Source organism: Poecilia latipinna, unplaced genomic scaffold (genome assembly GCF_001443285.1).
Source record: "Poecilia latipinna isolate Pla-1442-1.1 unplaced genomic scaffold, P_latipinna-1.0 Scaffold62, whole genome shotgun sequence".
Taxonomy (NCBI): Eukaryota; Metazoa; Chordata; class Actinopteri; order Cyprinodontiformes; family Poeciliidae; genus Poecilia; species Poecilia latipinna.
This window is the reverse complement of record NW_015112678.1, coordinates 371919-384900: the sequence shown is the minus strand read 5'-3', so window position 1 is coordinate 384900 and position 12982 is coordinate 371919. Positions and strand designations below refer to the sequence as shown.

Genomic DNA, 12982 nt, shown 5'->3' with positions numbered 1-12982 from the left:
AATAATAATAATAATTTATTTATTTAAGTGCAATCAATTCTCACTTTATTTTAATTAGTTAGTTTTTTTTTTTAAATAGTTTTCAAAATTCCTTTTCGTGATTATAACTTCATAATTTATCAGGCAAACTTTTCTACATTGTTAAGACCAAGTCTAAAGACAGAGTCGATATTTCATTACATGCGTTCACAGCGCCGTGTCTCTTCTGCAGCGTCTCTTTGTTCTGATCTGTGCGGGTGCAGAGCGCGGCGGGGGCGCGCATGGCGCGGACTCTTTGCGTCCAGGCGCGTCGTTCGTGTGACACCGAGAAGAGGGTGTCGGGTTATAAACAATAATACCATTACACAGATGGAGCACATGTTTCATAGCGCAGCGTTGAGTGGTGAAATCTTTTGTCTTCAGACACTTTCACTGAGAATTTGCTAAGGCTGCTGCGTGCATGCGTTGAATTAGGAATAATCAAAACTTTGACAAATTTAAATAAATATTTTCAATATTAATACAGACATTAAAAAATAGGAAAGAAAATCCCCCTCCTCCCCCCAAATAGAGAGTTGGGTTGTTTTATTTTCCCCAATAATTAGTTCCACGTTTAATATTATGATCGCACAAAAGTCATAAAGTATTTAAAAGCTTTGTAGTTTCTCCTCTCCTCTCTGCTCTGCTCTCCTCAGCCCTCCCTGCGTGGACGCAAGGCATGCAGCTCTGGAGCGATCGATAGCTAGTTAGCACAAATCACAGCTCCTGACAGTTTCTCATTTGAGTGCCTCAGACAGCAAAGATGGAAAAAAAAAGAAAGAAAAAGGACGGAGGTGTATATATTTATTTTTTGGGGGGGGGGGGGGTGGGGGGGGGGGGGGGGGGGTTGGAGATTGAATCTGATGCGCATAGGCTCGGAGTAAAATAACATCATCATTTAAGATAAGTCACATCCCACAGTGTAAGCTCCAAAATCAAGCATCCCACTGACTTTTTCCCCCCCGCCACACACACACACACACACACACACACACACACACACACACACACACACACACACACTAAAAAGGATCTGCTTTGACCACTAGTTTTAAGTCATCAATCTTGTAAACAAAAAATCCGCCATAGGCAAGAAAATGCCACTGACACAAATTTCAAATAAATCATAACAGTACTTTAGTCAATTAGGTTTCAGTGAAATATTGCTTGATCAAAGAGAGACATCATTTTTAACAAGGAAGAAATTAGATCCTGAAAAATGCACTTTTCTGGCCTCTTTAATGGAAGCTTAGTAACATCCTAATGAAGTTTCTAACTATATCTTTTAAAATAGCTTTTTAGAATTACAGCTGTCTTCTTAGCAGTTTTTATTCAAAATGTTTTTTTTATATATAAACACATTACTATTATTTTCTGGAAAAAGTGAAATATATTGTAACAAATTTAATTGCTGTAAAAGTCCAAGCAAGAATTGATGAAAATGCTTGTGAGTTTTTTTTTTTTTTTTTTTTCTTTTTTTTTGCAACAAGCTTTTGTAACTTTTTTTCATCTTCTCATCTCAGTTAAAAAAACATTTCGCAGTTGACCTTGTGGAAGAGTTTCACTTTTAGCTCTCCAACCAGTCTTCACACAAGCTCTAATAATAATCAAATCTTTGTCACTCCGACTCTGACAGCTTTGAAACCTGGAGAACTTGCATCCTATCATGCTTACTAGAAAGCACCGAGTTGCAACAGAAGTAGAGGCTTATTGATATTCCACTGTGAAAAGAGAAATCTTGTGAGACTCACCTGGCTTTGACATTTTTAGCACGACAAAGGTCCCACAAGCAACACCAGTAATTTCTATTTCCCTTTTTTTTGTTTTTTTCTTTTTCTTTTCTTTTTTTTTTTTTACAAGAAAGAAGAAAGTGATTGGCACGTGCTGGAATATGCTAAAAACAGCTCCGGGCAGTTTATGTACTTTACTTGTCATTACAAGGTGTTTCATATTGACGTCTGTAACAACATTTATCACACTTGTCTGTCCCATAATAATCATGTTTTATTGTTTTAAACAAACATCTCAAAGGAGGAGGAATAAGCTGAAGTCAAAGCTTGTTCTGTCACAATCCCAATTCTAGAGATGCACCAATCACTTGAGATCAAAATTTATCTTTTTTTTTTTTCCCCTTTATTGGCTCTGATCAGTAATCAGCAGATGAAATTTAGAATTTTCATTCAAGGCATCAAAGCTAAAAGTGTTCATTTTAAGTTTATAAAACAAATAAGCCAACAACATGCACTTTGAAATGATTGCAACTCATATGCTGCAACAAATTTGATGTATAAATGAGAAAATTCTCGTAATTCCTTAATTTTTCTATTGGATTCCAAACCACTACCTCTGCAAAAGAACCCACTGCACATATTTTCTTTTAACTTAGTTATAACCCTTAAGAAAAAACAAAAACAAAACAAAAATCAAAAAGAGTCCAAATCAGCATCAGCAGCTCAGAGCCCAAGCTAAATTGAAAATCAATGCCTGGCAAGAAAAGAATAAGCCAGGTCGGTGCATCTTTAATTAAAGCAATTTAAATATTATCAAGTTATTAGGTTCTTTTTTAAATTGTTTTTTGAAAACAAGAAATTGAATATTCTTTTGTCAGAGAAGTCAATAAACTAGACTTCTGTATTTAAAAAAAAAAGCCTGGGGTGGTTAGAATATTGTTTTAAATTCATAAATCTACAGCTTTGTTTGCGTTTTTCTTTCCTTTTTTTTTCTCGATGTTGCGGTTGGCATGCACAGTGTGTAACGAAAGGCTGGATTGTTGGTACCGCAGCTTGACAGTATGGATTCGTCATCTGCAGGCATAAAAGTTTGATTTATTTGGACTCGGTGTCAGGCTCCCAGCTACTGACTTCAGCATCAGGTGTCTGCGCGGAGAGGTGCACGTTTAATTCCAACGTGCTGGAAAAATGTAAGCGTATTTACTCGACTTTTAAAAAGATGGAAAACACGTCTGACTCGCCTTTAGTGTTTGGATTTCAAGATGGTCTTTGGAAGTGTTTTCTGCATCTATTTGCATGTTCCTTCGGGGGTTTTTTTTATTTTATTTTTTTTATGTGAGCATTAGTGACAGTCAAAAGAAGTCTTAAAGAGGCGTGCTTGTGACTGCTACAGGAAGATGTCAAACCTTTAGCTTTGCGAAAAAAAATGTTTTTCTTTTTTTTAAATATTTAAAATAGAAGTTCCTTCTGCGTTTTGTTTTTCTCCCCCAGAGGGAGGGCGCAGGGATAAAATTAAACCTGTCTCAGCATGTGGTAAATTTTCACCTCGGATGCAGCTGGAAATGCAAACGAGTGTGGATCCAAACTTCAGATGGTGTCTAACGTCTGAATGTCCACCGTACTGTAAAGTGTGGACAGGGGGCACTGAGCTCCTGAAAGGTGTCCCACGATCCTTAGCTGCCAGTGAAAGTAGTTCAGCTTTTAAACCCTGTGTGCGTGTGTGTGTGCGTGTGTGTGTGTGTGTGTTGGGGGGTATACTCTCAGTTTTTAGAGGTGTGAATGTTGTCACGCTGCCAGTAGCGGTTATGTTATTTGGCATACAGGTAGTCGTCAGGCACTGTTTAATTTGTATTGAGGAATTGACAAATGAGTTATGACACTGGGGCTGTTTCTCCTGGGAGACAGAAGTAGAGACTGATGGAGTACGAGAGGAGGTATGAGAGACAGGGAGAAACAAAGAAAGCAGGAATGAAGGAAAGAAAGAAGGAAGGAAAGAAAGAAAGAAAGAAAGGAAGGAAGGACGAAAGCGGCTGATTTTCAGAGGACTTGCTTTTTGCTCCGGAGATGAGTAGGTGGGTAATAGCTGCCATTTGTACTTATGGAAGAACAAAGGGAATTCAAACCATACAATTTTTCTACCAATATTTTTGTGCTCCATTAGATTTTTAGTTGTTGCTATGTTTGATTGAGTTTTTAGTTGCACATATTGCTGCAAATGTACTTCCCCAAACGTTCTGCGCTTAAACATGAATTAGAAAGATTTTCCTTCCACTGTTTAAGTTGGTTCCTCTGTGCTAAGAATTTAAAAAGAGTTATTTTTCTCTCACATACTTCCACATGAGTGGTTTTACAGTTAAACACCTTAAAGAGAAAGTGTTGAAGTAACTGCAATGTTTTCCCTAAGCAACGGGTAGTCCTGCCTCCCCTCCCCCCATCCTTTGCTGCACACTGCCAGTAAGGTGGCTTACGGAAACAGCCTCACTTTTGCCTCGCTCGCAAGAAAGCGAAAATTGGAAACATTTGCACTCATCAGAAATGCGCAGACAGTAATAGAGTGGAAACCAAAAAATCGCCACACATCAATATGGCCAGGCTTACTATTTTAAAACTTACAGGCTGCGAGCGAAAGCAGTTAACCCGTCCATTAAACCGGCTTGTTAAACCTTTGCTTTCTTCCCAAAGAGCAGAAAGGTAGAACAATCCGTGCAATAAACTCTTAAAAACTACTTCTAAATTTAGCAGTGTTTGTTTTAGAGTTTTGTTTTAGTCTCAGAACCGAAACCATAATAAATCTTACAGACGGAATTGTAACAAGTATGTTGGTTTTATGAGTCTCACACCAATCTATGCATCACGCTTCCAAAAAATTCCCTGATTAAGCATCTTACATTTTCAAATGTCACTTTTTTTTTTTGTGATGTGGATCTTTTCCAATAATGCCTGTGCAAAAAGTGAATTTTTCTCAAAGAAAAGAAGAAGAAGGAGAAAAAAAAAAACCCAGCATGCCGCAGTGTGCAGAAACAAAATAGAGACAGCAAACTAGATCAATATGTCACTGGTTTGGATGACATGCTGGACAGGTCCTGGACATGGCTGTGAGTTATGTAGGAGGCACTAAATCACTTCCCATGTTCTGATTTGTGTCTGGTTTCCTAAGCACTTCTTGTGGCTGGAGGGGGAGGTGTGTGTTTGTATGAGTGTTAGTGGATGGTAGTGAGTGTGTTGCTGGAGAGAAGGTAACAAATGCTGGGGGCAGTGCCTGTCGAGGCAAGCTTTTCCTTTTTCTTTTTTTTTTTTTTTCTTTTTCTTTTTTCCATCTTCATGTTGCAGGGCAGAGAACAGAGAGGAAATTCAAACCAAAATAACCCCTGTGCCCTTGCCTGAGAAATGTCCCCCCCCCCCACCCGTCCCTCGTCGCTCCCTCCAGATATCCTCCCTGCTCTGAGGGAAAGGTCATGCTACGGCACTTGGGTGGAGTTAAAGGGGTTGTGGGGAGCCTCACATTCACCCCCCCCCCAGCCCCCTGCCCCCTATCCCGTCCACCTCAGGGCATGGATAACCGGGACAATACCTCTGTCAGGCCATGTGGACCTCAATCGGGCCCTTAACCATACCTGCAAATTAAGGGCTTTATTAGATTTGCTAATGTGAGTTAGATTTTTTTATTTTTTGCAATAATCTGTATTTTCAGGGCAGGCGACAACATATGCAATAAACTCCAGGCATGAAAGTTTCCACTAGCTACATCCTGTTGCAGGTTAAACAAACCTTTCCCCATCCTCTTTCTTTTCTTTTTTCCTAGGATGAGATGTATTCATTTTTTTGTTTTTCTCTTGGTGGTTTTGAACGGCTGTTTTGTGCCGAGTCCTCACGCAGAACCACAGCTCTAGTTGTTATGCGAAAGGAATCTGACCTGATGTCACACACTGTCACAGGAGTGAAGGCCTTTGGGTGTTTTTGTCAGGGAGCGCAGCGATCTGATTGGTCTGGTTTGTGTTCAGAGGGGACGGGGTCGCGCCCCGGAGAGCCCGAGGTCAAAGGTGAAGTGTCGTCATGGAAGTGTTGGGATGGGGATAGAAGGAGGACGCAGGTCCGCCTGCCGCATGGGACGCCAGGGCCTGGGAAATCACTGTCACAGAGGAAACTCGAAACTCGCCAGCAGACACTCTGTTTCCTTCTGCTCTTATTTTAATTTAGCTTCTCTTATTGTCTCTCTGGAATGGAAATGAGTCTGGATTAGATTTTGCCGTCCTGACAACTGGAGTAAAAATCAGCACAATCTAAAACCACAGCTTGTTCCTGTTTTTTTTTTTTTTTTTTTTTTTTTTTCTTTTAAACAAAAACATAATCCAAGAAAAGACTTTTGCTTTTGCTTGGTCAGTGTCCTCTTACAGGTCAGACTGCACTTGGTGCAGTACTTTATAATTTACCAAAAATGTGACTTAATGTTTTAATTCAGACATTGCAGATTAAAATTATCGTCTGCGGCTAAACTTTGCATAGTAGACCTAAATAATGCCCCTTTTAAATAAATTAATTAATTCATACAGCTGCTGAAATAATATATTGATATTTGCTGATTTGGTTCTGATGAATAGAAATAATAAAAAAAGTAACAAATATCTAAAATGTGTCAGTATGACAAGCTGATAGTGGGTTGTTAATTACTCAGGCTATCTGCTCTAGTAGCTAGCTTGCAATCTGCAGGTGAACAGACTTAGCTGTAGCTTTAGCTTAAAAAAAAAAAGTGTCTCCATAAGAGAGTGACGGGCGATTCTCGTTGAGTTTCCACTTCACAGCTGTCCACAGTTGAAAAATATTTCAATTTTGTTTTTCTAGAAAGACAGCGAAATGTTTTCTTGACCTGCACTGAGTCAGCTGACTGTGCAACAGGTGGGAGAGAGACACAACTCCTTACAGTCTCAGAAGTCTGTGATCACCAGCGTTTTCTCTGCTTTCTCATTAAAAGATCTTTCCCAGTAGGATCTGCAAATCAAAAATGCGAAGCAAGCATTTCTCACAACCTCGCACAGAATGGAGATTCAACGCACTTCATCATTTGTTGTTTCTTTTGTAGTCCACACATAGTTGCAGAAGAAACTGCGTTTACTCCCGTTACTTCATCTGCAATCTCGTTAAAAACACTTTCAGCTCCAGGAAATGGTAGCTGATGATGAAATCGGAACTTTGGGAATACCTCGATACACACCATTGCCCCCCTCTGACGTCACGAACCACTGACACTTCTTTGTCTCCCTTAAATATTATCCAAGTCCCTTTCGAGTGTGCCGCTGCTTTTTAAGATTAATCTGAAGAAGTAATTGTGCTCCTTAGCAGTTAATATGGTGCTGGCAGGAAAACGGTCTCTGAGCAGCCTTTGTTTACCTTCCTGTGCTGCGGTTTGACATGTAAACCCATGTCAGGCCGTCAGCTCCCAGACACATTGGTGTCATCCAGACAACCGGAGCTGCGCGCTGTGCTCCCTGCCTTCATGGCATTCAAGCTCCACTCATCTCTGTAAATCGTTTCTGGCTGTGTCTGTGAAAACGGCTTCACAACCCTGCTGCTGCTGCTGCTGCTGCTGCTGTGTGTGTTTGTGTGTGTGTATGAGCATCATCACCAGGCACCAAATAAAAATATACTGCACTTGGGGTGAGAGATATGGCCATATAAATGCATCACTTTGAATTCGGTATTTATTTAACACACGTCTTTGGTAATCCTTTGTGGCTGTAATGTGGTTAAGGATATTAAGGTGTATTTGTGGCTGAGCGCAGCTGCCTGCACTGTTACCGTTGCCCCCCTTTTTTTTTTTTTATTAGGCATTTTCACTCTCGCTGGTTGGAACTAAGCACTCGTTTCCCTCAGATGAATGGGCCATTATTGAGATATTACCGTGGATATGAATTCTGCGTCAGTCAATGAACAACCGTAGCCAGATAGACTTTATTGAAGAAAATTCCTGCTTGTAAAATGTCATGGTGATTTGGGATTTAGACTTGTGTGATTTTTCAAATTTCACACTGCCGTCTCCACCTTCGAACAAATCTTACCGGCATGGCTAATTTAAGTGTGGTGTGTTGATCCTTTTTTTTTTTTTTTTTCCAGTCTTGTATTTCTGAAAAAAAAAAAAAAAAAAGACACCCATTGAATCCCGCCGGAGGCCCTATGATGTTGAGCTATAGTTAGTTTTTTTCTTTAATGGTCAGGTTTTAACACTCATTGTTTCTTTAAAATGAACACTATAATTCAGTTTATTTATTTACAACTAAGTTACAGCAAATGGCATCTAAAGGCAGTTTACAACAATTCATTCTTGCAGTAATGTTCCACTTTGCATAACAAGCAAAGTAGTCAAACGTGAATTTAGCTACAAGCAGTATGATTTTATACTCTAATTATAGTTCAGTAATGAAAATCAGCCGGTCACATTATTGGTGAAAGCTTTGTCTGTGTGAGGAAGCCCTTCTGATTGCAACAAGGCATTGACTTAGCAATTCCAGCAAATTACAATGACCATATTGCATGTATTGCAGCCATGGGCCTCGATGCTGGTAGCTGGCCCCATATTCATTTACAGCCAATGGTCAGCTGGCTGAAAGAAGGTCACTGTCCTTTTTACAGCGAAAACGAATTTGATTTGAACATGTTTTGAGTTGTGTAACTCGTGGGCTGTGGTGGTTTGGAAGCTAAAGGAGTATAACACACAGCTCTTATTAAGGTGTCACAGTTTTAAACCCTCAGCCTGATACTACATGTGGTATTTTGTTAAAAACTAACTGGAGGCCTTTTTTAACCAACATGCCAGCGAATATGAGTTTGTGTTAAATGTCCTAATAAATATATAGATGTGTTTACCAAACGTGATTATCATTTTAAAATGCTGTACATTATGTCTCATCGTTTTACCAAGAACAATAAGATTATGTGTACCGCCAAGTGTTTTTGTTAATAACATGATGCTGTTCTTCTCTTACACTCAAGGTTAACATATCGACCCATGCCCAAATTTCTTCTTCACGAAGACAAAAACAGATGCCTTGAACATGAATACTGGGTTTATTCTAATGACAGCCATGCGTAAGAGTGTGTGATCTCAAAAGATAGTGATCATATCTGATGTTTTCACCCATGTGTAGTTTTCCTTCTGTGTATTTTCCACCGCTGTCCTTTGCTTTGAAGCTGAGTAATGCATGTAGCTGTGCTTGTACGTGTGCGCTGTTGTATGCATGTCCTTGCTTTCTGGCCTGTGTGCGTACGCGTGCATGCGTGTGTGTGTGTGTGTGCATGCGAAGCAGCAGCTGAAGGCTGGTGTGAGTGTGGCAGTGCTTGGTTGGTTGGTGTGCTCTGTGTTTTTGGCTGTGTGTGTTGTCAGTTTGCTGTGTGTCAGCAGTGAGCCAGGGGAACGCTTGGCTGCCTATTCAGGCCGGTGCGGACCCTGCTGTGCCCAGCTAGCATGAGCTGCTGGCGGGTGCTTGAGGGCACTGCGCTGGGAAGAGGGAGTGTGAGGGGATGTGGGGGTGGGACTGGCAGGGGGTGGGTGTGGGGGATCAGCCATGCTGAGGTGTATGACTGTACCCTCTGGCAAATGTGAGATCTTGTCACAGCCACCACCAACACCGCTCTGAAATCCTCATCTCTCTCCTTGCTCACCGAACCAGCAGCGACAACCGCTCGCCCCCCACCCCTCCTCCCTCCTCTTCACCCCCGTCGTACATACAGTACGCTTCCATCAGGCACCTGGATTGGGGTTGGGAGATGGAAAGAAATCTTCCAGGGAGCAGAGGTGATAGGACCAGATGAAACGGAGAACAACGGGAGGCTTGGCTGCCTGACCTTTCACCAAATCCCCCCACTTTTCCGTTCCACTGGTCGCAGCCCAGACTGGCTGGGGGGCACGCCTGCCTGTCTGCCTCTTCTGGCCGCCCCCCATTTTTGTCTTTCCTTTTTTTTTTTTTTTTTTTTTTTCCTTCTTGCTTTTATCCCTGTCCCTTTTGAATCAAATTGTATGACTGCTGCCACAAGAAGTGACAAGAATGAGCAAAGAAAGCAAGGGGGAAGAAAAAACAAAACAAAACAGATTAGCTGAAAAAGGAGAACGTCAGCTTGCAGATGATATAGGCATGCATGAAGGTTTTCTGCAACAGCTCCCACTTCCCTCAGGTGAGCATCACCCTGACTGGAGTGTTGTGATCTTGAGCCGCTCTGCGCCCAAACTGTCGTCTATCACAGCCTCGCCCCCTCCTCCTACCCCCTCCCTGCCGTCTCTGACACATGTAACTCAGCTTGTCAGAGCTGTTTTCCACCTGCCTCCGCTCTCACACACCAACGTGTCCCTGAACCTCAAAGCTTTACGTCTTCACGCGGTTGATCTGGTTTGTTTCAACCATCCACACGGAGCAGGGCGGCGGAGCGTTTTGTGTGGTGAGGAGATGGGAGATTAATCGGACTGATGTAAACCGACGATCGCTAACATCTTCACACGCGGTTTTCTCTGTGCTAAGGGCTTGCTTGGAGGCAAAACCCCAAACCAAAAGATGCTGCATTAGTGGCACACATCGCATAGCCCCACCACTGCCTCGGCTCCGTTTTTTTTTTTTTTTCATTGTGTCCTGATTTAATCTAATAAAACTGTACTTATTTTTACTTTTTCTTCGCAGATAGATGTGATGAAGTGTGATGCTGCACTCATAAGAAGTTCACACTTCTCTTCATCTTTTCTTTAGCAATGTATTCCTTCACATGGCACATAAGGTTTTTTTTTGTGTGTGTCCACATTTGAATCATGCATCTTGGGAGCCCACATTTACTCTGTCTGCTTTTATAGATACAAACATATGCATTTTTTATTAGAGATGTACCGATCAGACATTTCCATGGACATCCTCCCGATGAGGATTTTTTTTGCAAAGAATGTAAATAATAAAAACATAAATCTACTACTTTTTTTTTTTGGTATAAATTGTAAGTTTAATTATTCTTAAAGAAGTCTAGCTACACCTCACTATTTTTTTTTCACTCTACTTCTGAAATGTAGCAGTATTTAAAAAGCACACATTTTCACTACAATGTCATTTTAAATCAAATAACAGCTACAGCACAGTTGCAATTTACTTTCCACTACCAGTGTTTTATTATGAGTCCAGTTGTAGAATTATTTATTTGCGTGACACTCCACAGAGTCAACCCGCCTCTCTTTTTTGACACTGTGGATGATCGATCATTGAATCTTTTAGCACCAGAGAGGTGTGTGGTTAGGAAAGAGAGAGCAGTATGTATTACGCAGCTCTGCAGCTCAATAGAATTTATCTGCAATTTTATGACAAAGATAAAATGATGAAATAACCAATGTTTTAAACCGTTGTTAGTGTCTTGTGTTGACAATTATCCCAGATACAAACCCTGACTTCCTCTGAGGATTTCCTGTAAAGCTGTGATATTTCCAAAAGATTTCTAACAGATTCCTAATCCAATGTGTTAGATGACGGATTGGAATTAGAAATAGCAATTCTTCTGCCACGGGTTTAACTTTATTATTTTTTTTTTTATTTGCTGAAGCCTAACTTCCTGTTTACACATAGCATGCTGAATGCACACCCGACATTCCTCTTTGGAAAATTCTGCTTCCTTTTAAATGGCTTCACACATCCTTTGTGCTTACAACTTTATTCTTAAGCCCTTTATTGATATTAAAAATACAGCTAAGAACCTCTTCCTCGCTCCCTCAGTGACAAATTCGACACTGAAGGGTTGTGACCTGTTGGTGCTTAGGAATGTTGCCTTCCCAGATCAGACTTTTCCTGACCTGCTGATCTCAAATCGGGGCCACTCGAGGGTAAAATCAGCCAGTTCCAGCCACCAGCCGATTTCTTGGTGGACCTCTGGGTTTTTCCACATAATGTTTAATCAACCTATGTATGGATTTTTCCTCATCCGTTTAATAGGAGACTTCACACTTTGCTGACACAGGGTCGATACTGTGTCATGGTCATTATGCCCATAAATTGGGCCAAGCAGGATAAAAAGGTCAGTCTCCTTCGGTGCCCTTTGACCCAGCGATGGGAGATCATGCAGGAGTTTCCCAGAGTTACATGTTTAAATTGTCCTGTGTGTGTGCGCGCGCGTGTGTGTGTGTGTGTGCGCCTGCTTTCACGTATTTTTATCAGGCAGTGAGGAGGTGGATTGTGAGAAGAAGAAGCTTTGCTTACAGGCTCCACTTTTGGTCTTATTGATGAAAAAATGGGAGAGGGGAGGAGAGGGGGATGGAATGGTGTTGAATTAATTTCACAGTGCAGACTGAGAGTGGGATGTGAAAATGACACTGGTTTCATTAAATGTGTATATTTTAAATGATTCATCTGTATCAGAGAATGCCAGCTGCTTGGAATTGTCGGAGCCTTAATTAACCTCCTCCTTCCTGTGCTTCTGTTCAGAATCCGAGCTCTCCCAGAGTAAGACCGGAGCTGTGGCCCCAGGAGCCGGAGGGGGAGGAGGCGGGAGCAGCGGCGGGAACCACCTGCAGTGCCTGTCCGTCCACTGCACAGACGAGCTGGGGGACAGCAAGGGCCGAGGGGGGCCCGTCTCCTCTTGGCGCTCCATCCACTCTGACATCTCGAACCGATTTGGGACGTTTGTGGCAGCTCTGACTTGAGCGACAAAACAGACTTGGATGAAGAAGGATACAAAACCAGAAAAAAAAACAAAAAACAAACAAAAAAACTGAAGGACAACCTCAGAGACCAAAAAAAAAGAAAAAAGAAAAAAAAAAAGCAGAAACGATGACGATGATATGTCAGTGAGACAGCTGTGTGCGGCTCTTGCCTGTTCAGGGAGAGAGACATTCGTGCTCATAAACGAGAAAACACGAACGCAACTTACACCCACACTCACACACAGAATCAAATGCCATGATTTTTTTTCCCCCCCTTCTTTTTTAACACAGTCATGCATTAATATTCTGCTGGACAATAAAACGTGGGGCCGACTCGCCGATTCCCCACATCTGGAAAACCTCAAATCCATTTTTTTTTCTTTCCCCTTTGATTTCATTGTTGAAGAGAAATAAAGACATGTTTAAGGAGGAGAAGAGAAAAGCAGAAGAACAGAGGAACAGATGTCAGTTGTCATTGGCTTTGATTGTATACCCGTGTTTAAGTATCGGTGATGTGACCTCAGCTTCATTGCTTATTGCAGTCTGCCTGCTCTTACCTCAGCTATGGCTACACCTCTAAAGT

At 41.4% G+C, this 12982-nt stretch overlaps 1 protein-coding gene across 2 annotated transcripts in view; it reads left to right on the top strand.

Annotated features, from left to right (window-relative positions):
* mn1b (meningioma 1b) overlaps positions 1-12604 on the top strand; it is a 21842-nt gene extending 9238 nt beyond the window's left edge. For both annotated transcript variants that reach the window (XM_015057782.1, XM_015057779.1), the window contains one exon: positions 12182-12604. In XM_015057782.1, the coding sequence (XP_014913268.1) occupies positions 12182-12399 (218 nt within the window). In that variant the 3' untranslated portion in view covers positions 12400-12604. The remainder of the gene's footprint in view (positions 1-12181) is intronic.
* Positions 12605-12982: the final 378 nt, after the last annotated feature.